General features: G+C 42.7%; 1 protein-coding gene across 5 annotated transcripts; it reads right to left on the reverse strand.

The window, feature by feature from the left end:
- Positions 1-14: 14 nt before the first annotated feature.
- Positions 15-27,957, reverse strand: LOC142560201 (oxysterol-binding protein-related protein 11-like). 5 transcript variants are annotated; one of them, XM_075672125.1, is made up of 21 exons: positions 27,785-27,957; positions 27,317-27,348; positions 27,011-27,116; positions 26,889-26,936; positions 26,069-26,150; positions 25,885-25,994; positions 23,446-23,676; positions 22,745-22,786; positions 22,349-22,429; positions 22,005-22,078; positions 19,299-19,387; positions 12,185-12,324; positions 11,271-11,356; positions 10,698-10,779; positions 9,691-9,823; positions 4,782-4,892; positions 3,978-4,132; positions 3,384-3,500; positions 3,036-3,197; positions 1,204-1,287; positions 15-610 (listed from the first exon to the last, which is right to left on the reverse strand). In XM_075672125.1, exons 1-21 carry the CDS (start codon positions 27,797-27,799, stop codon positions 551-553), a joined length of 2,040 nt encoding a protein of 679 aa, XP_075528240.1. In that variant the 5' UTR covers positions 27,800-27,957; the 3' UTR covers positions 15-550. The 5 variants fall into 5 exon arrangements, with proteins under 5 accessions (XP_075528240.1, XP_075528239.1, XP_075528238.1 ...); XM_075672124.1 differs by lacking the exon at positions 27,785-27,957 and adding an exon at positions 27,469-27,692 and having other exon boundaries at positions 25,885-25,964; XM_075672123.1 differs by lacking the exon at positions 27,785-27,957 and adding an exon at positions 27,469-27,691.
- Positions 27,958-27,965: the final 8 nt, after the last annotated feature.

Below are 27,965 nucleotides of genomic sequence, written 5' to 3' on the forward strand. Positions count from 1 at the left end.
CATTTGAGCTGAAGTGTACAAGTTGCCAGGTCCTTATTGTTTTATTATATATTGCACACGAAAAAGCAAACAAACATGCAGAGCTTCTGAGATGCAAAATTCTTTGTTTTATTTATTCATTTCTTAAATAAAAATTCAGTTCCAAAATACATAATATTACAACACTTGCATTTTCCTCTGTTTTTACTGTACAACATACCTGACACATAGTTCAGGACAAACGATGGCGGCACTTTCTTTCTTTCTTCTTCTTATTTTTTTTTTACACAAAGGAATGGCTAACATTGTCTTTACTCATCGCATAGGCTGCCGGAATGACTGTGAAAACACAGCAGCAGCATCCTCCACAAGTTGATAGCCAGGCTTGATCCTTGCAAGGGGATAGCATTGCTGCTCCGTGCAGGGGTTTCGGTGTTTGTCCTCAAGAGAGCATTTTTGTGGTTCAAGTGCTGTTGTTGCCACCTACAAGGTGCTGCTGCAACTTCTCAGTCATTCTTCAGCACTTCTGCTGGACCCGCTAGTAACCTCTCGTTCGCAGGTTCTGTGTAGACTAGCTTGGCTTGCCCAAGGGGTACTTGTACTTCCACACGTTTCCTTCAAGCCGGAAGAGCTGAATAAATACAACAGAGAGAGAACAGCACGTTTAACACTATAATGGTCAAAATTTTCACAGACCTTGACCTCGTGGTAAATTTTATGTTTTGCAATTTCCAGTAGCAGGAAATGATTGAAAACTCGTGAATGCAGCGACAAAATTTTTGCGAATGATATTTTGTCTAAAAAAAAAAAAAAACTTTTGCTGATATCGCCGCAGTTCTGATGCCTAACTGTCTAATACACTGAACATAATAATAAGAATGATGGGTAACTTTTGCAGAGTAGTTTCATCCATGTATCATATCATGCTTTCAGTGGTTTATACAGCTAGTGCAGTCAAGACTGCGACAAAGCATGAACAACATTGTCAAATGTAAAAAAATTAATACAAAGGTAAATAAATAAAAAACAATCAGCAAAAATTACCAAGAATTATTATTATTTTGAATTATTATTTTTTTTCTAATTTTATTTTTGGCTAGTGTGTGTTCTTATGCTTGACAAATTATTTGTTAAGCAATATAGTAACAACAACAACATCCGCATCGTGACTACTTTCTGCTCCATGTCCAGATAAACTTTCAAATAAAAACCCACAAAGTTTACCTTGGCATCATGTGTCTGCTGCGCCGTCTCTCCCTGTTCGGGGTCACCTTTTCCTCCAGGTTGCTCTTGCAGTCTTTCTTCGATCTGTTGCACAAAAACAGAAAAGGAAAAAGGGAGGTTTGTCCAAATCTTAGAAGATCCTACAGAATGTTTTTAAAGGAGTACTACGACGTATATTTTCGATGTTGTAGAAACTCGTGCTTCTCGCACACGGAAGAACGACAGTTAGCAAAGCAACTAACTGTGGGGGAAACGGAAATATTAGCGTTCGACATTACTGGAAAATAATAACAAAAGCAGAGCGCACTCCAGAGAATGACTAAGCTTAAAAGACAACCGCAACGGAATTTCACTTTGGCTAAATTGGTCATAAATGAATAGTATACACTACTGAAACAATCCCGGTCAAGCTTCAGTGCTGGTTACCGTCTAATTTTATCTTTAACAGTCTTTTAATTTTAACAGCACCTAAGTAGAGGACATACTGCCCAGTGGTTAGCAAATATGATGCAAGTTCCAGCACATTGCCTTCAAGATTTCTTCAGCGCGCTGTACAGGTGGTGCCTAGTGTCAGGGGTCATACCAAGGAGTTGAGGTGCGCTTTAAGCATGCATTAGATCCTTAAGTCATGCATTACTTCCGGCAAGCAGCAATGACGACTTTCTTTTTTCTCCGGTTTTGGTATCAAAGACATCAGCGTCTGCGAGACTTTTGTGATGCATCCATTTGTATTTAAAATGTGAAATTTCGCATAATGGGTGCTCTATGCCTACGCTATCTAGAGCTAGGGTCTTTATGCACCCCAAAATTTCATTCCAGTTGGCCTTTTAAGGCCTTGTTAAACCAGCAAGCATAGGATGATGCCAGCAGCTGTAAGACAGGGGTAATTGGAGATTGATGGGAGAGGCCTTCGTCCTGCAGTGGACATAAAATAGCCAGATGATGATGATGATGAAAGCAGTCTAGTTGTAAGAAGGAAAATCGGGCAACACGACAGAGTTTGTTGTTTAGCTGATGTAATTTAACAATTATACAGCCAAGTTGTCCAAAATCCACATTTTGCATTCACTTTCGGACTCATTTATAGCATTACAGGTTTTAAGAATGCTTGAATATAGCAATGAGCAGCAAATGCACTGTCAACTTTTGTAGGTGTTCTATGGTAAATTAAACCACTTACTAAAATGGTCCCATTTGGTGTTACCAGTTATAACAATTAAATTTCTGTGCTCCGAAAGAAAAAGGAATGAAACACCGTCAGTGAAAAAAAAAAAAAGGAGCTTCTTTGCAACACCTGTCCTCGCGCTAGGCGCACCTTCCCTTCATCGCATTGCCTAGAATTTCTTTTAAAGAAAACAGGAGGGGGCTTTGCCACACTCTCCTTTCTGCCATGCACCCTGCACAGTAAACCTTCATTGTGCCCGTCTCTCTTAGACCCTCTCGCCTCCATTGAAGGGATGAAGGAGAGACCAGAGAGTGGCAACTCAGGCATGCCATCCAGATTGTGCAGCACAAAATTGGGGATGGTGAAGTAGCTTTCTATTCCCGGATTTCCCAGTCCTTTTCCTTTTCAATCTTTGTTTCAATCTTTGTTCACCTGCCTGCCTGGGTGCCGCCATAGCCATGTGACATCTAGCGGAAGTGCTGCTACACAACGCACGCAACAAGGCGACGAAAGGGTTTTAGTGCTTTACATGACGATGACTTTCAACTCGCCTTTTCTATACATCTTTATCCTTATCCCATACAACTTGCACGAGTATCCATCTTGGTGCGCATCAATTTTGCTTTCATCTGCGTTTACGTAAAGCTACCCGTTCCCCTCAGCTCACCTTGCACTTGTGATGCGATGCCAGCACTGCGTTTCCGGAGCGCAGAGCCTGCGTGACAGGCTGCCACAGTCGCCGGGACTCAAAGTTGTCCTGCGCATCAATGGGTCGACAACGCTTCTGCTGGCGCTTCAGCTCACGGATATTCCACTCTTTGGAGCGTCCCTGCGAGACGAGCAGAGTTTATGCAATAACACACTGCTACAATGGAAATCCACACAGGAGGAAATATGGTACAAAGTTAGACAACTTCAAAAATCTATTGTTGATGAGATGCTCGAGACTTTCATAAAGAGGTGCTTGTTGTTCGGATAAGTGAATGCAAATGAAAAAAAAAAAAAAAAAGCTCACGTCTGCATACTGCAGCTCCAGCCTTGTGTCCCATTCCCCCGAAATCTTGCACACCGTCTCTCCTGTCATGGACTTGACTTCACTGGAAATGCAGTGAAGCTTGCCTCCGTAGAATGGCTGAAGAAAAAAAAAAGGGTTCTTAATCACCGAGTCCTCTTTTACCCACTGAGGGTCACAGTTCTGAAAAAAAGCATCTCCCCAGGGTTAGATTTTTTTTATTGCAGATTGAATTTCTGCAGAACAACTTATTTCGAGAAAAAATAAGCAAATAATTTTGCTCATCTTGCACCAACTTGTGAGTTTCAGCAGAACTGACTTGCCGTACGATCATTTTAAATTGTCAAAGCCCATTACACAATGGCCAGTCCACTGTGTATTGCACAGTAGAGGGCAGCAAAGGATTAGGTAGACTGATGAGATTAGGAAATTAACAGGCATACAACCAAACTAGCTGACAAAAGACAAGGTTACTAGAGCTGGATCTCAGGGAGAGATTTTCGTCCTGCAGTGGACATACATAGACTGATGAAGACTACGACAAATGACGGCAATGATAACGACAACACAGGGCCACAACAGGTGGCCATTGCTTGCCTTTGTGTGGAATGTGATGGGCGCGATGGCATCACCGCACGCAACTGTGACTCTACCACCAAGTTCGATGTACGGCTGGCTGAGCAGCGACCGCCAATACATGGTGGGAAGTCCGATGCTGTACGTCTCGCCCAAACTTAATAGACGCAGCTCCACTGAAACGACAGCAATGCCTTCATTTCATCAACAATGACACACTGTATCCGCAAGGTGTGCACCGATGCCTGTGATCATGTTATCATGAGACATTGGCACTGAAAACAAGCCGAGACGAAGAGAGGCAAAATAAGGTTTGACAGTCTTGCACAATCCTTTGGAAGTAAATCTTTTGAACAGTTAACTGATGGCCTGATGACTTTCCTTCAACTTGACTAGCCTCCTTACTCTTATCTCTTTCGCAATAAATTTGCAATACATTTTAACTTTTCTAAACTCTTTATTGCTTGCTTTTGAACAAGATGACTTCATTTCACACAGTGATAGTCATTTCTTAATCAGCTAGCGATAGGTTGCACCCACCGCCAGCTGCGTATACACCAAATTTATATCTCAGAATTCCTATCCTGAAAGCAACTTTTCGTTGCCCCCCATTTGCTGCAAAACACCACAGCTAGCTACGCCAATAAAAGTTGTCGGAATAGCTTCATGGGAGAATGCTCATCGTTGACAGCCTATGGATTTTCTGTCAGCGGAAAATTACCAGGAAATAAAAGAGGCGAGTTCACTGTAATAATTATCTCCAGACTTCTGTATTCAACAGATGAAAAAGCTGAGAACATGGAGGCTTTCATGCTGAATGCTCACCTTCTCCCATGAACTGCAGTCCTACATAGTTTCCCATGAGGTTAGACTTAATACTGAGCGATGCTTGAAGGCACATCTGCTTCTCCAGGCACTCCACATAGAAGGCACTCACTGCAAATTTCACAGGACAGCTCATAAACTACCATCATCAATGTTTACACTAAAGGCGAACATTGATTGATCAAGTGACTGGTTGACCAATCAATTGATTAACTGGATGTTTGTTTAACTGATCAATTGATTGATAGATCAACTGGTTGACTGACCAAGCGATAAGCATTTGATTCATTGATTAATCATTTGATGGATCAATTTGTAGATTAACACTTCATCAACTTGTCACTCAATTTATTAAACGAAGATGATGATGATGATTGAAGTTTATTGGCGCAAGGGCATCTAAGGCCAAAGAGTGCCAGGACGTGTTTTGATTTAGAAAAATTGTGAGTTTAGGACTACGACTTAAAATAAAGGCTGTATAGAGGCCTACACACAAGATAGATCTATAGATATTAGTGCATCAAATCTAAAATATTTACTAAAATAAATATAAGGCCTTAAAGGCATTGGCTACAGGCACACATGTAAAGTTATTGTGGATTGTCCGAGTCCCTTGCTGTACAATTATTGCTTACGCAAGAAGTGCGAGAGCTCAGGCATACTTTTGTGCATCAGAGTTTACCTCACCTGTGAGGCACAATCTGATGCTGAGGATGGAATGAGATGATGCCTGGAAAGTTAACTTGTGCAAGATAATTAAGCACTCTTTTAAAGTTAAAAAGTGCATCCACTGATAAGAACATCGAGGGATGGGAGGGGTATATGGTGTGAGTCGAGTTCCCTAAAATGAGCCACTCACTCTCGGTGGGATTCAGGACATTGAATGAGAACATGTAGGACGGTTTGGTTCTCACTGCAGCATGTGCACGTCGGTGGGACAGTTGCAGTCAAGAGGCATTTGCGTGTACCATAAGTGTGTCCTATTCTGAGTCGTGCCAGAGTGACTTCAGTGAGTCTATCAAGCTTCAGTGAGAAAGATTTGCTTAACTACGGTTTAAGCAGGTGCAGCTTATTTTCAACTTCTTGTCCCATTCGGCTTGCCAATGATTACAGAGCACCTTTCGTATCGCAGGTTTCATGTCTACACCAGGTAACCAGCTTACATCAACTGTATCCCGATGAGCCGCTTGTCCAGCATTTTTGTCTGCCATTTCATTGCCTGCGATCCCAGAGTGGCCTGGCACCCAGCAAACAACAAGAGCAAGGTTTTGTTTATATGCTATGTGAATGCGTTTAAGGAGCTTGTTTAACATAGGGCTGCTTTGCCGCAGGACAGGGCTGTGACAACGCTTAAAGAATCTGTGTATATTATAGATTTTTGTACCTTGTGCTGTACTATGTACTCAACATTGATCAGAATACCGTACGCTTCCGCTGTAAAGATGCTGCTATGTTTATGCAAGTTTTAGAGTTGGAGAAGTTTGGGCCATGGGCTGCACAAGATACTGAAGTTGCAGATTTTGAAGCATCAGTGAAAAATGCCATAGATCTATACTTGTCTTCAAAGGCCAAAAAGTGCTTCTGGATGAGGGCACTTGGACAGCTCTTTTTGTTAAGCTCTGTAAAGGACAAGTTACAGGTGACTGGACATTGCTCCCAAGGTGGGATGGTTTAAGCGTAGTCACTTTCCTGCAGATCTGTGAGAACTATTGCGAGTTTTTCCACAACACATTTTACTGCTAATGGGAATGGCGGGGCATGTGAAGGCCGCTTTAAATACAACTGATTTGTGGACTGATCATTTATGAGTGCTTTGCATGGATGTTGTTTTAGTGACATGGTTTTTATTGCATAGGTGACACCGAGCTATGTACGCTGATAGTCCAGTGGCTACTGATCCGACTCTGCATAGAGACTTTGGACAGGGCTCGTACGAAAATTATCAAGTGCTAGGTGGATACCTAAGTGATAGACAGGATCGAGTAGCTTAAGTGTTGTCTTTGATGCTGACTGGTAAACAATACATCCATGGTCTATGCATGACAACACAAGGCTTTTAAGAAGAGAACGGAGATAATACCTATCAGTTCCCCACAACTGGTGAAATAATATCTTTGAAAGGTTCATAGTATTAAGACATTTCAGCTTCAACTGTTTTATATGCTGCATGAAGGTTAACTTAGTATCGAAAATTACATCCAAAAATGTTTGTTCTTTTTTAATTACTTGGCTTCTCCCATTCATCGTAATACAAGGGTCACGACATACCCTCTTCGTCTGGAAAACAGCACACAGGTAGTCTTTTCTGCACTGAATCTAATCCCGTTTTCGTCTGCCCATTGGGCGAGCCGATTAACACTTAACTGCATCTGGCGTTCACATATGGACAGGTTGCAAGATTTAAAGCTGATTTGGATGTCGTCCACATAGACAGAATAAGACACCATGGATGGCATAACAGTGGAGAGAGCTCATTTTAATTATAAAAAGTGTGCAACTTAACACCTCTCCCTGTGGTACACCGTTTTCTTGAACAAAAGTGTTCGATAGTACACTACCAATTCTTACGCAGAACTTCCTTTCAGATAGGTAATTTTGCAAGATGTTCAGCATACTACCATTCCATAGGATGACAGGTCTTGCAGAATACCGTATCGCCAGGCAGTATCATATGCCTTCTCAAGATCAAAGAATACAGATGGACAGTATTGGCTGTGTACAAAGGCACCACGTATATATGACTCAAGGAAAACAAGATTATCGGTTGCAGACCTCGCTCTTTGGAAGCCAGATTGGTGAGGGTCCAATATACCGTTATATAGTTTATTGAGGATATGTAACGTGTCCAGCTTTCTCTTTTGGATATTCGGCGGATACGGCGGCCATTTGCTTTTGCATCGCTTAAAATTTATTAGATTTTCTGTTGTTGGGTAGTGTGAAAAGCTGCTCCATGCTTTGTTCTGGCATTTCTTTGCAATTTCACAGTCTTTGTTCCACCACAGTTTTGGATTCATTTTATCTGTGCAGGACTGAAGAAGAAGAAGAAGTATTTTAATGATTGGAAAATGTAGAGAGGTCGGCCGGATAATGGAGCATCTGGCCTGCTACTCTACGTAAGGGAAGGGGAAGAGGGGAAGAAAAAGGGTCACAATGGATATGATAATGGGAGGAACGAGGTGAATGACACATTACACAACTGGTATCACAGGCGTGAGTCCAGGCCCGTGTCACCTAGGAAACGTGAAAGTGCACGCATTGTCTCTGTCGTCTGCCAACTCTGTGGCCACGCGCCTAGCAAGAGGTCCTCCGACAGTGGTCCATTGTGTAAATGTCTCAATGTATCTGCTAATGTCAGTCTTTCTCGCGCATACTCAGGGCACAGGTATGCAGTTCTGAGCAGTGATGTCGCTGGTCAGTTCCTCTACACCTAGGTGGTCCACATCTTCCAGGCACAGTTTACACAGGTTTCTAAATTTCGACCAGTCTGCACTACGAAGTCTCCACTTTTTGGGGTAAGCTGGTCCATCGTGCCACTTTGTTGTTTCTAGGAGTGTTGAGAAGTGATCGCTCCCATATGGATTACTAATAACTCTCCATTCCAGGTATGAAAAAAGTGATGCTGACCCTATGACTAAATCTATATATGAATACGTGTTGTGTGTAGAACTGTAAAAAGTTGGCTGTCATGTTAAATATAAAGGCTCCAGATGAAAGAAGGGACTTTTTTATTGCTCATCCTCTCGCATCACATCTTGAGTCACCCCAGAATGTGTTGTGAGCATTGAAATCTCCGATTACTACATAGGGTTGAAGAAGCTGGTCAATCAGCTTTTCAAATTCTGCTGTGTCAAACCATCCACCAGGCGATACATATATGGAGCAAATAGTTATAAGTTAATTGAACAACATAAACATAGCCCAAACAGCCACTGCTTCAAATGAACTCTGGAGTAATACATGCTGGCATGCTACTGACTTTTGGGCTATGATTGCCACACCGCCTGAAGAAGAATTACCACTATTTCGATCTTTATGGAAAACTATGTACTGTCTTAAGTTCTTGTGTGTCGACATTAAATGTGTTTCTTGAACACAAAACAGTTGCGGCTGATATTTCTCTAGTAGATCTTTGATATCATCTAGATTGTGAAATAGGCTCCTGGCATTCCACTGAATTATTTGTGTAGCCATATTGAGGAAGATTTTTGTTGTCTCTGTTTAGGAGCACGTGGTAAAGATAGATAGATATGTATACAAGGGTGGTAACCGTTTAGGTTACCGGTCCCCTTCTCAAAGTAGTTGCACGAATTATATCCCTCCTAGCGTGCTCCCGAGAGCGCTGATCTCAGAGAGCGCTGAAAGTGCTGGAGGTTGCATAATTTAGAGTATTGGAGATGCATTAAATTGAGGCAGACAAAGCATTCGCTCCCCACCACCAGTACTTTTCGTGTTAGCATCATCCAACTGAGGGCAACACTATCAGCCGTGGGGGCAGAGTGGACACAAAAGCACGGCTGGCTTCACTTCGTACTGCCGATGAGAAGATATCATTGACAGGGCATGAAACTGTATCTTTCGTCGCCGACTCTGAAATTCAACGAAATAAATTTTTTCTTATTCAAATTTACTTTTCCTGACACCCCAATAATTTGGAAAATTTTGCGCTCCCTCCTGTGCCAGAAAAGTCCGTCGGCGATTGTACTTATCTGTATGAAAGGTCATATTTCAGTATAACGAAATTTCGATATAACGAAGCAAATTTCCGATTTTACCTACTGCATTATATCGACCTTTAACTGCATCTCTTGGGCCATTGTCTGCACAGGTCATCATGTTGCACTTGACTTATGGCAGGGGCATCTTTGAAAGATGCAAATTCTAAAACACGGTCTCATGTGGCCCTACATACCTGGAGGGTGATGGGAGACCTGCTCCGCCACAAATGTCACCTGCGTCCCGACCTCACCGGTGCCTGCCACTTGCCACGAGCAGTGGAACATCTCGCCGAGCACAGGGTTGTACGGTTTTCTGGCTGAACGACTCTGCAAAACATTGGCAAGCTCTAATCTCTCGCAACATGTGAAACAATAAAGGAACTGGGGCCTGTATTTTGTTAACAACCCTTTTTTTCATCTTTCATTCTTTTTACTTTCCATAACTGGCTCAGACACCACCACAATGCTGTTGTCACTTATAATTCACCCCACAGCACAATAGATGATGAGAAACAAAAATGAAAAACGAAGTGGATCGTTACAAAATGTGGCCACAGTTCTCATATTCACAAACAGGATTACCAAGTACTCAATTCAAAAAGCAGTGAAAGTATGACTTGATTATCTAAAGCCCCCTCACTTCATACCAGTAATTACAGATATAATAAACCTTAGACTAACAGTCTGTAAATCAAGTTGTTGTAAATAGCACTAGCTCTGGAGTGAGAATTACAGTGGTGTAGGGCATCCTATTCATATAGTGCAGAACATGACTTTATAAAAAAATATCATATTGCTCACAAATTTATAGACCACTCTCTTTTAATATTAGTTTGCCCTTTAGCATCAAAAATTTTTCTACACATGATACCATAGTCCTGCCACCCACATGAAGTTCACAAAGAGTGAAAATGGCATTTGTGAAGTCCTGTTGAGTCTGGCTGCCAGTTAGGATAAAGACCTACATGACAGATCATGTCAAAGGGCAGTCTGCCATTTATGGACCTAACAAAGTAGTTCCCAAGAATTTCAACATTAGCAAAAGAGTGGCCAAGCAGCATGGTACAGATAAAGCTTTTGTAGATGATGTGCCCTTCATGTAGCCAGAACTGGCAACACTGCAATTTAAAAGTTCCGTTTGTGTGACTGCACAGTTTAAAGGGCTTGTGCTACACTATCATCATCGTCATAATCAACCTACCTTGCGTGTTGCATAGAGTGAACAGAGAAGCCATTCTGTAACCATGACCAACCTCTCCTCTGGTGTTTCACCGTCGGCTATCCTGAGTAAATATGTTGCATGCAAAAGCATTATTCACAGACACTCAGCGTGAACACTGGAAATTGAGACATTGAAAGTCAACAAGCTCCTATAATTACCAGCAGAGCAAGCAAAAAAGAAATGCAACCCACCCTCAAGAGAAACGTTAACCATCACCAAAAAGCATGAGCTCCCCTACTATTTCGACTCAGGCAAGGATTTCCCAGAGAATATACCGGTTTACTGGGCAAACTTGTGTCCAAAGTGAAAAAGACACAGAAGAATGACAAAAGTGGCTGTGAGTTAACAGAAATTGTGGATTGCATTCGGCCCCAGCCTAGCTGACATGCCAGTTACTGACACAACTTCAAGAAGTGCTGCACGTACCAAGCAAAAGAATAACCCAACGGTAAGAAGGCACATCTTGTGCAAGAATGAAACGATCACATCGTTTGTGTCAACTGAACATGACAGAGAACATATTGCACATGGCGGCAGAAATCCTCAGCTCACCTCAGAAACATATCAGGGTAGCTCATGAAGTCGGCGTACACTTCAAGAAGCGATCTAGGCTCCAGAACATAGCTTGGAAGCGCCACCTGCATGTTCAGAGAAAAACAAATATTTTCTGTGAGTGACATGATAGCCATGAGTGACATGACATGACATGACATGACGTGACATGAGTGACATGACAGCCATTCTAAACTTCTCACATCTTCCTGTATGAAAGTGTATGATAAACATTTTTGGCAGCACTGAAGTTGTGCATGTTTGCATACTGCAAACTTAGCATGGAGCAAAACTACCCTAATGGGAACTATGCTATACTGTGAGTTGTCAACACACACAATTTCACAAGGCTCCACATGCATTACAAAGCAGCAGTGACATGAAGTAAGGCACTGCAAATCAACAAAAATTGGTCCCAGTGGCTGTGTCAAGCAAGAAAAAGACCATGCAAACAAACACGGTACCCACCAGAAAAATCACAGGGCATTCGCAAGAGCAATGTGAATAAAAAGATCACCTCTCTTTCAGTAATGAGCACATCGTGAGGACCAAAATTAGAGGATATGGCAGCTTGTTCTCAAAACTACATAAAATATGGTCTGCTGCAGCTGCGGGTAAGTGCTGAACTGTGCAATATATGTAACATGATAATGTAATATGATAAGATAAACTGTGCTGCAGTTTTCTTGCTATGTCACGCTCCTACTTAAGGTGTATACTTCTGGTGCCAATGCAATCAAGCTCAACACAAACCACATCTATCACTGATGCTAATTAGCATGCACTAACAATTACATGCACTTTTCCTGCGTCCCTTCCAGCTATGCGATACCAACGTCCCAGTGTAATCCAACTGAAACTGTGCATGTGGCCCAATGGCCAAGCCTTGCGATGGTGTTCCATGCCATACGTGCCTTTGTGAGGTCCATGCCAAGCTTGAGTTTGGACAGCAGCTGCAGTATGGCATCCTTGTTCTCCTCAGTTGGTATTGAGGAATCCTCGTCATCGCTGTCTTCTTCGTCGAGTACCTCGCCAGAGTTGTTGTTGTCCGCCCCTGAAGGAAAATAAACAGCCTTCAGGAGCTGTGCCATTATTTCTGCTGTGTCGCATTTACACAGCCTGGCTATGGATCAAAAGCACTGACAGTCTAAAAGTAACAGAAGAGTGCAGGAGACACATACAGCACTGTAACTAATGTCGCCTCCATAGGGCACTACACATGTAAACCTGCGCAGAAGTTTGTGCACTTTGCATATTTTTGGCAGCCTAGCTTGCATGTTCTTCCATGCTACCTTTTCAATGCCTAGCTTTAAAAAGAAAGTGTATTAGCCCAGAAAAGCCAGAGAGCACAGAAGCAGACACAACCATGAACGTTCACACCATTCGACACTGTGCACAAGTGTGTGTGCAGCAGTTCAGGCAGTTGTGATTTACCCATATGAATACAGGCTGTTGTAGGCAACAACCACAGTCGTAGCCAGCACTAGTTAGAAGAAGTGTTCGTTCAGTTGGTCATTCTGTTCTCATAATTTCAGTCTCACACAAGCTGCTGTTTAGACAACTGAGTAATATTTAACGGTTAATATTTAATGTCGCATGGGATCAAGAAGCATACAGGACACCAACAAGCCCAGCTGGCTAACTACTATCCCAACTTTCCTTAACACACATTCATTCATTCACACACATTCACACAATCATGAAATTCACAATTCATGAATTCTAGTTATACCATGAATTCCTCTCTAATTGTGCTGTTCTGGGTGCACTACAAAGCTGTAATAATACATGGAAGGAAAAGTAATTAAGTAGAACAAGCACTTTTACCTTTACACTTTTCAGCATGAGATTGATGAAAGCCATTTTTACTTGAATGGCAAGTTTTGGAGCAACGCAATGTTTACAGACTGCCTGTATTTCATTTTTTTTTCTCAAAGCAATTATGCACATCACGTGCTTTGATTAGTTTTCTTCTCATAACACATTTCCTTCCAGCCCCACAGTCGAGTATACAAAGTAGTTCAGACTGTGCTGTCGCAAATGGCATATTCACATCACTGATGTATTCAAACAGCATGTCTCACTGCTGGTCAGTGTGTAGAGCAATGGTGTTTCAACAAGGGAAACAGTGCGTTAAAAGAATTGATCAGGCACCATAGCTTCGCCACATAATTACATGAGAAAACACCTTGTTAAGTATATATGCTTGCCCAATATGAGTTACTCTTTAGCATATGTCCTAACCTTTTTTCTGGTTGATAACACGTTTATATTTGTCAGTTGTTTCCATGACAAAATGTTATACTGTTCTTTTCAATGGACTCGGCAGAGAGTGAACATTTCCATATTTGTCTTTATGGTCAGCCCTATCGCAATACAAAATAATGATAAGCCCCTTCTATAGTGATCTAAAGCATTCACGTTTCCTTGTAACTTGATGGCTGAACCACACTACTCAGCCAGAAGATAATCTTCAGTCTATGGTGCCACATCAAACTACGCGTTTTCATCCTGATTGGATGGAAACACGAACTGGCTTCAATTACAATGGGTATGGTTATTAAAATATTACTAATTGTGATCTACAGAAACAATAAACTTTACTGTCAGTGTTTTATCCAAACTATAAGTGGGCAAGTTAAATTAGACCCGTAGGACAAAACAACCACAGCATACATTTGTACTCATGAATGTTAGTTCAAAAATAATTCAGCTGTTCGCTAACCTTGAAAAACAGTGCGCAACTTGATGGTTTGTTCTGGTAGCTTTCTTTCCATGTTTAAGAGCATCCTCCTCTCTTCACAAAAGCACATGTACAACATCCATCAGAACATATGAAACCAATGTGTGTGCGACTGAAGCTGATGGCAGTTATGTCAATTAGCCCGCTGTTGTGTCTGCACTTTTCGAGGGCTCTCAACCTGGCCTAACCTTCCAGGCTCGGTTTTATGTACGGATTGTTTTCCTTTGATTCCATTCCCTTATCAAATGTCACAGCAAGTGGTAAATGCTGGAGATAATAAAGGCATGACATAATGCCAGCCATTACTGAAAAGCAAAGATAAAATGTAAAATAAAAAACTTAAGCAAAATCGTTACAAAATACTGCCCCAGAGGGGTTTCCAGTAGCAGATGTTTCACGGAAATGACATGATGCAGCAGACTCTGAAATGGTAAATCTCCCTAATGGCTTCTTTTCTTTCCACAAAGGCTGTACCATATTTGAACCCATTTGCTACACACGCAAAAAAAGGAAATAGATGGGATTTTCATTTTTTTATCCTGGCTGATTGAAAGCTGTGCTCGAAATTACACTTGTCGACTGTCCTACGCAGTGATTTACTGTGGTGGCTAGGATGCTGTGAAACAAGTGGGGATGTATTTCAAGCAGATGTTGTAGCATCTGTGGCTATTTCTGCAATGAGTCATTGGAGCTGAAAACCAGAACATTTGCAGATGCAGTGAAATGCAGCCAACAAATGTGGCTTGTTCTGCAGTCACCGCTCATGACACTGCACGATTTTCTGCCGCAAGTTAACAAAGTTAATGAATCAATATTTTAAGCATAGCTAAACTAATAACATTCATTTCAAACAGTCCATGCTGAAGCTAAAATCTTAGACTATAAGTGCTCGAGTTAATCATGATGGCGAGTACTTCAATCTCAGAAGAGATGCATCGAATAGCTTGTACGCATTTCGGTGGGCCAGAGTTCCAAGGCAGCTGTAATCATGCGTGTAGTTACATAATGAGATTAGTGAAGTACAGAAGGCGCAGGCATTACCTCACTACGCAATGTAAAAATTGTCACATTAGAGCTTCAGGAAACCCTGCGAGTTAGGAGAACATGCTGCTAATTTGTAAACCTGATGTCCCTGGCACAATCATCTCTCAACATTCAATTTGTCCTTTTCTGTGTTTTTCTTTTTGCGCACAGCTACTGCCAAAGCAATTGTTCAGAAACCATCATATAACAGAGTTTACAACAAACTTGGAATGCGTGAGCTTGAGTGGCATTACAAATTGGCTGGCCAAAAGTGAAAGAAATGTATATGTTGTAGTGCATTTTAACAAAAATAAAGGAATGCACAAGAAAAAAAGTAAGAAGCAGCTACAGGTTCAAGATAACTGACCAAAAATGAACGCTAACGTGTAAGTAAACTTAATTTTGTCAGTGCAGCTTGCAAGCTGCGTGTGTCAGGCAAAAAGCATTCAGCATATATGCATGCTACTTACTGTATCACAGACGGCCCACTTTGACATGCGAGGGGGCCTGTGCCTACGACTACCATGAAGCCAACAGACACGGTGAAATTGAAATGGAAAAAAGCAACTTTTATTGGTCACAGTGGTTCGCTTCTAGACACAACAAAAGCATGGGCCCCGTTACACTTTGGCCATTAGATATGAAGAACCTGCACCCCTCGGTCAATGCGATAAAAACCCTGCTTCGAAAAGAATGTTGAGCAGTTGTGATCTGGTTGGCGATGCATAATATGAGCACATAAAATGCCCGCTTACAAATTAAGAGAAGTAGTGTTCCAAAGATGTGTTCCAAGAGAGATTGAATATAAGAAGCTTCCTTAAGCTGCCCCTGACCATGGCATTATGAATATGAGAGATGCCGTTAAAACTGGAAATGTAGGCCGCGCCATCAGCTACAAGGGCTGCCAATCAATGGTTCTGGCTTGCTCCATGCTGCGCAGTGCAAAACAATGCAGGCTTCGGCAATGGAGAGAAAAGTGCTAGTCAGTGCACTTTATTTCATTGACTATGACTCCCCAACTTGCTAAATATAGAAAGGAAATACAGTGTATGACAAGGGCAAACTATCAACTGACTTTCTAGTAGCATCAAGTTGACCATTATGCTGCACAGGTGCCTTTGCCAGGGGACAAATTATGTGTAGTAGTGCAATACTCTTAAAGTGCGCTACAATATTCTCGATTTGTTAAGGCAAATCACGAAATGCTCAAGCATCTATTTTTTCTTACTCACAATTAGGAATGCTTCTCGCATTTCCGTACTGCACTCCATTGCTTTACAAACAACTCCTGCTGAAAGTGTAGACAAATAAATCCATCTGGCGTGCAAAACCAAGAACAACTAGAAAAAAGCCTTCAATGTGCTGCCATCTATGAAGGATAACCAGAAACGGTCATTTTTTTATTTGAGGAGCCGGCAGATCTCCAGTCGCTCCTGACTTTGGCCTTGGCCATCACGGCCGGTGGATCGCCGGCCATGGAAGCGAATGGGTCAAGTGAACAGGCTTAGGTTGTGGTTTCAGCTTCCACTGGCGGCAAATTCTTTTTTTTTTTTTTTGTCCACTTTCATTTCCCTTTACACACTTCAACTAAAAGTACAAATAATTTCTCTCGTACTTTCCTTGGCTTCGTTATCTGTTGGCTTCATATAATTGTCAGTAAAAAAAAATAATTAAATTAACCCCTTGGTTTGTCGCCTTCTTCACATTCAAGCATTTTGCATGACGTGCCCGTTGTGACCCCCTAATTGCTTGTAACACACCGCAGCAGGCAGGCGAGAACTCGCAGCTTGGCAGCCCCTGTGACACGTGGCACTGGCTGTACTGTCAAATATGAGTTTGGTAAGCCCTGGCCTAGCATTCTGGCCTGCGTCAAAAGACTACAGCCCAGAAAGTCCGATTAGGCTGAAGAATTCAAGGATTTGAATGCTGTGCTATGACACTAGCCGCTAAAGAGTTGCTGAAGGAAATACTGATCATCTGCTGTGCACCTACGGAATTTCACAAGCAGATGTACTCATTGCATGCACTCGGCCAAAATAATAAATGCAATGGCTATATCAGGTTAGAACTGGAGTGCTCTTAGCATTTCTGGCAAGTAGTGCATAGTGTCAAAAGGGTGTTGAAATGTTGTTCGAGAAATTTGTTACCTCAGTGTACTACAACTATGGAAGAACAGTGGCAGCAATTCTAGCAACACTACCGCTAATGCCGTAGCTTGAAGCAACTCGCAGCAACTACATGGAGCCTTGTGCAATAATAACTATTGCTGTGCAAATAGGTACAAATTTCACCGTGTCTGCTAATGTATCACATTGTTATGTAATCACAACAGGGAGCTGGTACAAGTGCAAATAAACCCCTCTAGCAATTGGCACTAGCTTTTGCTCAGAGAAATATGCATAAATCACTCTGCCAATAAAACCGCTGGTCTGCTCGCACTCAAACTTTGCAAAGAGGTGCCACTTGGTGATGCTTATGGTTCCGACTGGTTGGTCTCCTAATAGTAAATAAATGTGGTGCCATCTGTCAGAAGGACAAAGTTGTATCAGTGGGATGACAGTTGTCAAGCAGTTTACCTCGTTCTTCTGGTGACAGACGGCACTGTTTCTTTGAAAAAGTAACAATGTGCACTACAGTAACCAGTTGGTGGTACTACTGATTGCGTTTGCACCAATGGTGTCGTGTTATGCTAAAAGTTCATTTATGTGGACTTTTAGCATGACATACCATTAATGGCCTCTGTAGTCACTCTTGCAACCTTACTGTTTCTGAAGCACTAATACAAAAAAAAAAGAATAGAATTAAGTTTATTACATGGTGAAAGACTGAATGACTGTATTAATTCACGGAACTTAACTTGGCGAGGCAATTTGGCTATGACGTGTGCCCTAGTGGGGGCCTTTGAATTAACTTCCACCAGCTGGGGCTATGTGTACTGAACATTGTAGTGTATGAGCATTCGTGCATTCCACCTCCATTGGAATGTGACCAATGTGGCCGGGAATTGAACCCGGACTTCAAGTTCAGCAGTAAAATGCTGTAGCCGTACAGCCACCGAAGCGAGTTGGAATGACCACAAAATGCGACAAGACGTGGAAAATGCATGGAGCGTGCTGCAGAGACACTCATAACCCATATGCAAACATTTCTCACGGCAGGTGTGGAAAATTCACACAATGTTATTCTAAAGATCTTGATCATGATGAATATGGCGAGCATTATAGGTTATGTATTACTGCCTCACAAATACTAGTTGAATACTTGTCAAATACTACTACTTAAACTTCAACACCGTTATAATGCTGTCATATCTTGGTTAATGCTGGTCTTGTCCACACATGCTAACAATGTGAAGGATTGCAGAATTCCTATTTTTGGCCGACGGCACCACCACAAACAATGCTTACTTTTGGTTTGTTCTAGGTGTAATGGTAACGTGCTGCACATAAGTGTGACAATAAAAAGGCATTGTGAAGTGCTAAATGGAGTGGTAAGTTGATCTTTGCGTAAAACTTGACCGCAAACAAGCCAGCAGCTTATATGGAAGAGCTAAGTATGTCACTGAGCAACACAACTGCACGTGAACTAAGACTCCTGCACATATGAGCAAGGTTACTTTTGTGGCAATGTAATAGCAGCTGTGCATACTGAAGAGCACAGCTTCGTCAACAGTTTTATCTTCAGAAGGGTCAGCGCAGCGAACCTGCCTCTCCTGCTGCTGACAAAAGCAGGCATGGACACGGCAGAAAAATAGTAATGCTTGTAAATACTACCACAATACTGGTTAAGCAAGGTGTGGTCACAAGTGACATGAGAATCCTGGTAGCATGGACTGCCACACAGCAGGACCTCTCACATTTGCCTAGCAACGATTCCCAGTGCATGCCAACAAACTGACCCCTTGTGAGCCTAACAAAAGTCCTATGTGCATGTTCTGGCTGGGAAAGAAACTCCAGGGGGGTTCCCACACGAACCATGTGGGCTCCCGGCCACGCCCCTTGTGATGTCCTACAGTGCATGCCCTGATTTTCCTTCTCTCCAACATGCGGTACTGCCGATGATGCGGTTCCTCCTCCCAACTGCTTTTGTGGCCCGGGACTGTCCAAATGCCCTTTCGAAACACTGTGAACAATTGGAATGACCGTGCCGACATGACACTGTTGTTCGAGACTTTTTTTTTTAGGGGTTTTGTATGAGAGACGTTTCTCCTTGGCAACCTCACAGTAGGCGACACTTCCGTCAGCTGAGGGCGCCGACGTTACCTGGGCCAGACAAGCAGCTGCCCGAAGTGGTTGCTGTGTGGCCCAGCTTACAGGAGGAGCCTTGTTCACTGCCGCTGCCGTCCAGTGCGCTGCAAAAAGGTTGAAAAAAGAGAGAAAGCAAGAGATAGAAACCAACCTCATGTTCCTGAGTTTACCAAATTGATTCGCACCATTGTGAGATTCTAAATGCTCAATAAGGTCTTAGTCTACAGCAAAATTTTAAGCTCTATAATTCATCTGACATTTGGCAAGCAATGCTGCTGAAGCTGTCCAAATAATGTGGTCACAGAAGACTCCCTTCAAATGCTTCACAGAGCAGACACTTCTTATCTGCGGCACTTTCTACAGAATACATACTTCATATACTGCTACAACTACAAATTGTGGCCATAAGGTTACGTCAATTTACATATTATTTGTGTACTGTTGTGTTTCCAGTATGCAACACAATATGTTTTGGTCACAAGCGAAAATGATGTGTTATAGCAGCTGGTAGCAATAATATGTTACTCTGTTTGTTTGATGGCAAATAGGTAGAGATCTACGACGCCTTACATGTAATAACAAGTCACATTTAATAATAAGTCATGATTTGTATCATAAAAGCATGATACTTGATATTACGTCAAATCGCATGACATATATCTATATCTTTCTTTCATGTGTGACACATCATATTTTTTCAGTCGCAAATTCAAGCAGTGAGAGAATCCGCTTTAGCCTTGGTAGCATTGCCTGCTATGTATGGAACAAAGTGTTGCCTCTAGTGGAACATTAAATCGTTCACCAAAACAGGATACTGGCAATTAGAACTTCACTGTCCAGCAAAGTTGTGGACTATAAGGTGCACATGCGCACTTCCATCTTCATAACGCTTGGATATATATATACAGTCGAATTCTCTTCATTTGACCCTGATGGCACCGACGAAATTGATTGAACTATACAGTGAGTTGAATTAAACGAGATGCACAAAAAATGCCAAAACACACAACCGATTCATTCGGCAGTACATATTTGCACCATCCTGACACGCACCTGAACGTGCCCACACGCACATGCCCACTCTTTATGTGTCCAAAGCAGAAAATTGACATATAGATTACACTAATGCTCCTAAAGCAATTATAAATCTAACTCGCACCCAATTATTTAACAAGAAAAATGGGCAAGGGTCTAATATGTGCGGCACAATGGTAGTCGGATTTATAAAGTCAGCTTCGCCGCAATACGTCCGTGTTATGCAGTAAAGTATATAAATGCCGCGAATGCAGTTTTGGTTCTGTATTAGATTGCAACGCATGGATATCTTTCGGCCCAATTTTCTCGAGAAAGAAAGGTCCGACTTAGAATCTGGCAAATACCGTAATCAGATATTGTGAGCTACAGTCATTACTTGATAATCTTTTACTTGATGATCTTACTAGGGCAGGCCAAAAATAGGCGTTTTCCACAGGTGTTGATGTTTGTTTAACACATTCGCTATCCCTTAAGCTTCACTGATACAGACACTTCCACAAAAAAGGCCACTATTGTGGTTACCATAGAGGTCAAGCACATGCATGCTGACTGGTGAAGTTTGAATTATCCGGCAAAGGTCAATATTGCAATAGAAATAACCAAGGTATGGGCCCATAAATATGCATGGCCGCAGGCCAGCCTTAACCTTTGGTCAAGATCGAATTAACGGAAGTCTACGGTATCGGGTCATCTATTTCATGGAAACAGACTTACTTTAAACATCTCCCATTGTAGGCATCACCATTCTGCTGCATCAGCTGGATCACTTAAAAGGACAGACACTACTTAGAAGACAACTTGCAGAGTTGTGCTAGCTAACTAAATCAACTTCACAAACTAAATTTGCCATCAATCACTTTAAAGCACATGTTCCAATTGCAGAAGTGAAGCTCATCAGAGATGAAGTAACTTCCACTTAGCAGAAATCCTGCCCTTAGCAACAGTTTCGAGAAATATGCCCTCAAATATGTGGCAAAGTGCATTGATGTTCCAGTTAACACTAACCAGCGCTCCAATTTCTGCAGTGCCCATAATCGATGAGCTAGAGACTTCAGAGCAAGCTGCTGATAACATGCTTCAGATCGGAGAGTGGAGTGAGAGGGTATTCTGTAAGTGTCCACCTAGTGGACCGTCTACTTCTGCCACCACTGATTGGTTGAAGCTACATAGGCGAGACGAAGGCAGGCTCGGGGCGCCTGCCTCCTTCTCAGTTGTGCCCCAGGCCAGTCAATCAGCATTTAAGCAGCAGCCACAATGGACAGTCCACTAGGCAGACTTTACAAAGTACCCCACTCCTGTGAAAATAAAACCTGACAGGACAGCTCAACAGCACTTTAAGGCACCCTTCAACGCTCACCACATGTCACCTCGTCAGACTACAGCGAGCCCACATGGGGTGGACTGTGCACTTTTGACTGAGGCTGCACAATAAATAGCCACAGGATATTGCTAGATAGTAATCCATTAATCTTGTTGTGCAGAACAATGCAAGGAACAAAAAGAAACAACAAAATGCGTGGGTGCCACACTGAATGCTAGAGCCACTGAGCCACTACAATTGTGTGCATGACGCATTATAGCCGTAGTTACTTTTGTGCCATAACACCCTACATAACTAACCTATACAATGGGCACAATAAGAGAAAAAAGAAACTAACAAGATGGGTGACTGAAAAATTTACTCACCTGTCACTGCAATGTGATGGCTCCAACCATTCGACCGTGGAATTGCTGGGCAACCCAGTGGGATTGCAGTGTGCCTGTTGACAGAACAAACCAGTCAGTCAACTGTGCAGCGTGGTGAAGACAGACACAGTCATAGTGACTGGACCTAAAGTGAGCAGCACTATTGCCAGGAATGCCACAAGCACCTCCTTCATGTCTGGGAGGTTTGTGTTACGTCACCGCTGTCAATTCAGTCACGTGCATTCGGCAGGTTACGGGCATCAAGCCCAGGCAAGAGATGGAAAGGGATGCGGCAATAGTACCATGTTCACTTGTCTAACATTAGCTTGTGTACCAATGCGTACCTTGCTTTCTTGTAGGATGCTGAGGCACTGCTCCAGGCACATGACTGTGGCACATGATGTTGCTTTCAGTAACAGCATGTCCTGGGAAAATTAACGAACAGTGCAATGTTTTATCAATCAGTTGACCAATGGGCTTTACCGTCCCAAAACAGCACAGTGGCTGCGAGAGGATTCATAGTCGATGGCGCTAAATTACTCCTGACCCTCCCCCCCGGAATTCTTTAATGTGCATCCAAAGCACAGTACTCATGCATTTTTGCATCTGTCCCCATCGAAATTCCGTCACCGTAAGTGGGAATCAAATCCACGACGTCATGCTCAAAGTGTATTGCATTTTGTTCTGCCGCGTCTCAGAGAATGCTACAGAAGTGGCAGATCTGCAGCATGAACACTCACCCGATCGTAATACTTAAAACCAGGCCCATGGCTTGGAAGGCTCTGCAATAGCAGTGAAGAGAGGACACCGAGGAAAAACATAGTTACTGCTAGAAGTCTGCTGCTGAACTAAGACGTAGCTATCAAAATAATCCTACAACTCAAGCTGATACAATCGAGCCTCACTACAACGAATTCACAACCAACACAAAGATGCTATTGTTATATCTGGTATCACTTGAGATCAGCTTGTTGACTGGCTGCGAGCAAGCCACACCAAGCCGCTGGCCAAAACATACAAGGGCACACAGAATGTGCCATTTTAAGTTGCTTTGCTCTTACAGAGTCTGACGATCCTGCTACCAGAACGTATATTGTTACGAAGTACTGCCAGAGGCAAAGCTGAAGAAGGTACAGAATGTCTTTCAGCAGACTGTCTTTCATCGTGCATGGCACTGAACACATTGTAAGTAGCCTGCAAATATATTTTGAACCTCTCTTCTCCCCATAACAATATTTTCATCAGCTAGTGAACCAATATTTACTTCGTTGTGACTGATGTGTCTCAAATGTAGCATTTTGTGTTTCTTTGGCAGTAGAATTTGAAATAAAGCATGAGAAACAACATAGGTTCACTTTTTTATGCTCTATAATTTGTTATGTAAAGGTTCATCTGTACAACATTCTCACTTCAGCAACATTTAACGGCGCCTCCCACGAACCTCAATGGACTGAGCCAGGTTGTGGTAGAGCTTCCCTGCACGTGCCAGTATCTCCCGAACTGAAGAGAAGGCCTCGGCAGGCGTAGCGCTCGCTTCGGTGTGCCCGCCCATCCCAGTCGTGTACCACACCGTCTGCGAGTTGGCCCCCTGACCTGACCCGCTTCCCTTGTCCTGAGGTACCACGCCTTCGTGGGGGCCACGGATTTCCCGCGGTAGTAGTGGAGGGTTTTTCTGAAAACAATGAACACACCTTCATCGTCACCGTCAGCCCATTTCTGACCACTGCAGTGCGACAGCCTCTCTCAGTGATCTCCAATTACTTCTGTCTTGTGCCAGCTGACCCCATCTTATGCTTGCATATTTCCCAATTTCATGTTGCCATCCAACTCTCAGAGGCCCTTGACTGTGCTTTCCTTCTCTTGGCGGCCATTCTGTAACTCTAATAGAACAACCCTTAATTACCTTACATATTACACGGCCTGCCAAGCTCCATTTCTTTTTCGTAATGTAAATTAGAATATTGGCTATCCCTGCATAGTCTCTAATCCACACCGCTGTCTTCTTATCTCTTAAGCTTGCACCTGACATTTTTATTCCATCGCTCATTACATGATTCTCAACTTCTCAAGCTTCTTCAATAACTTCCAAGTTTCTGGTCCCTATGTTAGTACTAGTAGGATGCAATGCTTATACACTTCTTTTCAAGTATAGCGGTATGCTGCCGGTCATGACACAGTAACGCCTGCCGTAAGCACTCCAACCTATTCCTATTCTTCTGTGAATTCTGTAACTACACATTGAAAGATATTTAAAGGTGCATATGTGGGATGAAATGCATGTTTCAAAGGTAGTGTCATCTGCTACAATGATTGGGGAATAGAAGCAAGACGTGGCAGGAGTGTGCATTCGATGCAAAATGCGGCCGGGGACTTGGTGAAGAATCCGACTGCCGATCGGGTGGCTGATGTGCTTGTTCTCCATTTTCTAAAGGCCTTGTCTGCCCCTAAGTCGGAGTCTGCTCTCCGTGCAGTGCGCAAAGACAAACGCAAGAAAACAGTGTGGGACAAATGAATGCGTTACTTTAGCTGTGCTACTTCCATCACTCAGGTTGCTGATTCCGTCCACATCCACCGAGTATCACGGAACATGGCTGCTTACATCTAATCGGCTATGACACGAGCGACCAGTGGCTCAAGTGAGGAGTGTAATCACTCACTATATTTTAATAAAGATTTTTCAATCTCTCACAGGCCTATTACAGCCATTTTTTGTTTCTGTTTTGTCAGCTGCAATTGTAGTACAAATAATAAATGCAGGGGCTGCTTTTTGTATCAATTTGTTTTAATTTTCCATGCTGTTTGACCTTCGTCATTGTCTCGGATGCCGTCATACCACCATTATCACAGAGAGGGGCCATTCACCAACAATGGATAACAGGAAGAATGGAAATTAAAATGGATCATTAAGTAATGTAGCCTCAGGGCCCAGGTTTTGTAACATTTCGCTTCATTCTTTATTTTCATATTTACTTCATCAAGCGCCCAATCACAGCAAATAACGACGGTACAGTGGCCTCCGCCCAATGATGAACAAAAATAATGGAAAACAAACAGAATCATTAAACAATAGTCCCAAGCCTCTTTTCCATTTCAAATCAGTATTAGAACTGTGCTCAAGTTTGTATCAGCATTTCAAAGTGATATTTGACTTTTCCAAAACTTGTACTGCTGATCTGCAATAGGTTTATAGCTAGAACAGGCCCAGAAACAGCAGACTGTTATAAAAACTGCCTTGATTTGTTGCTCCAATATAAGGGAAGCAGTCGTTACCCACAGTGTTCAGAAACCCTGCTAGGCAGGCAATGAGAGATGCCTTCAAAGCAGCATCACAGCCCCTTTTAACGACCCCATGCTCATGTTATAAATTAGACTACTATTAATGCAAAAAGAGAACTCAAAGGTGTTCAAAGCTCTCATCCACCAAATACAGCAAGTTAATCGCAGAGCATATATTTCACAGAAAAGACACATAAAATATCAGCAAGCTGCTGTGTGTTGCCGCTGTCTTTCTGTACGACTGATTGACGGCAAGGGAGATTATTTTCTACTCGAGGCCTTGATAATCTGCTGTAAGAGAAGAGCTGAATTGTATAAAGGCATGGGCAATGTTTTCAGCTGTAAACCTTTAGGAATACAATTACTTTTGCAATATTTTGAATGACTTGCGCTTGGACAAATTGGCATTGACGTGCAAACAGCATGCGCGGCACCGTGCTATGAAAACTGTCGCCCGTACATGCCGAGGCTTCTGGTGCCAGTCACATGAAATCTTGCAGAAATTATTGTGCCCCCGAGATTGATTGACTGAGAATATTTCCCCACAACGGGCTATTATGATTATTTCGAGCCTCTATCTATTCTCTGCGTTATCAACACTTACTTGAGCTATTGTTTTTGTGTGGTCTTCAGCGACCTTGCGTAGCCTGTTGATCCAGAATTGTCTCTCCTTCGCGTCTTGGCCTGGAAAACGGGAACGTCCGCAGGACACCACTGTGTAGCAACAACCATCATGCACCAACTTTAAGGAATAAAGCTGCACGGTAATCGCTCGTTAAAGTGCCTACCTCTTAATTTGTACAATTCTCCGCAGGCTGCGCTGACGGTGAACATCTGCCCATCTTCATCGCTCGGCGAAATGACTGCCCCCTGCACATGGTAGCACTACTGCATGAGGGAACAGGCACGTCAACATTTTTGACAAACAAAATGAGGCAGCGACATTTGCAGCCAAGCAGAGTTACAAAAGTGTCCATCATGTTCATTAGCCTATCATATATGTGAAATGCAAAATGAAAGCCTCTCCCAGCTACCTCCAATTAAACTTGTCTCACGTCAGCCGACTTCCATTGTATGTCTAGAAATTTCCCAATCTCTCCCCACGCCATTCAATTCTTTACTGCCCTCGGCACCCATTTTGTTACTCTAGCAGACCACCGGTTATCTGCTCCACGCATATAGTATATTAATTCAAATATCACTACTGTATCAGCTACACCCATTTACCCTTTAATGTTATGTGCCTAACTTATAAATTCATATATTCATAACTCGGGTGTTTGTGTGTTTTTTTTTCTTGCCGTTTTTGTTAATTTTACACTTCTGACTGGGTCTACCAAGGCCTGCAGTACTCTGTAAATAAACAAATTAAAATAATCTAATATTGCCTTTTAACCAATACTACACCTCCTTCAAGTAATTCAGCGTTACACATACCATTTTTCATTCCATCTCTCGTTGTGGAATCGTTTGTGATGCAAGTGCATGCGTTTTTTTTTTTTTTTTTCAGGAATTCCAGTAACCTGCCAGTCATGACTTGGCAGTGCGTGCCATCATAGTTACGCAGTACATGAGCGCAAAATGATGAGCGGTTGTTTGCGAACTTACCGCAAGATGAACAGCACCGCGGGGCTTGCCTTTCTTTACTTCGTCTAACTGAAAAAGCACAAAGCCAGCAACACTCGTGAACAACTCACAGAAACGACGGGAAGTGCGTCAGATGGGCGTACCATGTAGTATTCCAACATTCCTATGTCCGGGTTCAGCACAAACCACCTGTACTGCCAGCCCTTGACAACATTTGTGTACTTGTACAGCTGACCCTCTAACGGTTGCCTGTGAATGGGAAATAAACCAACAGTGAGCACACGGCATGCGTGAGCGAGAGAAGAGCTTAGGTCGATGCGACATTTCGACGCGCGAGCAGTCATCTGACTCACAACGCCAAAACGAAAGCTCAGATTTGGAAGTGTCGAAATGTTTCGTTACGCAAATGTGAAAGCAATGATCGGCCGCACGGTGTTGAGGCCACTTACCTCATCTTGTTTTCTTCGTCAGCGTCAAGTTCCTGCGGGATCAGACACCGAAGAGCGATTATAGGAACAACTCACAACTGTACGTATGTAGTACATACACTGCGCTCGAACTGATACGAAAACGAATGAACAAGTGACGCGAACACCGATACCAAGATGCCAGCAAGAAGACGGGAGCTTAGCGCCTTGATAGTGTCAACAACGGCCATTCTTAGTTGTGTTTGTCTCTCAGCAGAGTTTATCAAGGAAGAAACAATCGCCGTGGAGTCGGGGCGTATGCACAAGTTGCGCACAGTTTCTCCGAGCTCGGAACTCCTTTTCCCTCCACTGTTCGCCTCAGCACTCCGTCTCTGACACACCGTGTTTACCTTAAGTATGATCATAACTGCCCCCGAGATGACGCACTTTCTCTTCTTTGACTAACGGCACGACAACATCGACAACTTACGGAAAATGTAAACCACCTACCTCGTCGTCCGCCATTGCGCTCGATCATAAAATTGACAAATCTAGTGGGACATGCGAGAGCCACAGCCAAATCACTCTTTTCTGCGGAAAGTCGTTTCTACATGCCGGGCGTTTGAGCAATAAATACGACTTTAGCGCTATCTTGTAACTAACAATATAACTAAAGCAGCATCGTTCTAGT

The sequence above is a fragment of the Dermacentor variabilis genome, chromosome 10 (genome assembly GCF_050947875.1).
Source record: "Dermacentor variabilis isolate Ectoservices chromosome 10, ASM5094787v1, whole genome shotgun sequence".
Taxonomy (NCBI): Eukaryota; Metazoa; Arthropoda; class Arachnida; order Ixodida; family Ixodidae; genus Dermacentor; species Dermacentor variabilis.

Excerpts from the sequence above, each read along its gene's own strand:
- LOC142560201 (XM_075672123.1), bottom strand. The coding sequence starts at position 27,525 with ATGGCCGTTGTTGACACTATCAAGGCGCTAAGCTCCCGTCTTCTTGCT. Across the intron at positions 26,151-26,888 it reads GCGGTGCTGTTCATCTTGCG|GGGGCAGTCATTTCGCCGAG; the intron begins GTAAGTTCGCAA and ends TACCATGTGCAG. Across the intron at positions 4,893-9,690 it reads GGTCTCCCATCACCCTCCAG|TGAGTGCCTTCTATGTGGAG; the intron begins GTATGTAGGGCC and ends TGAAATTTGCAG.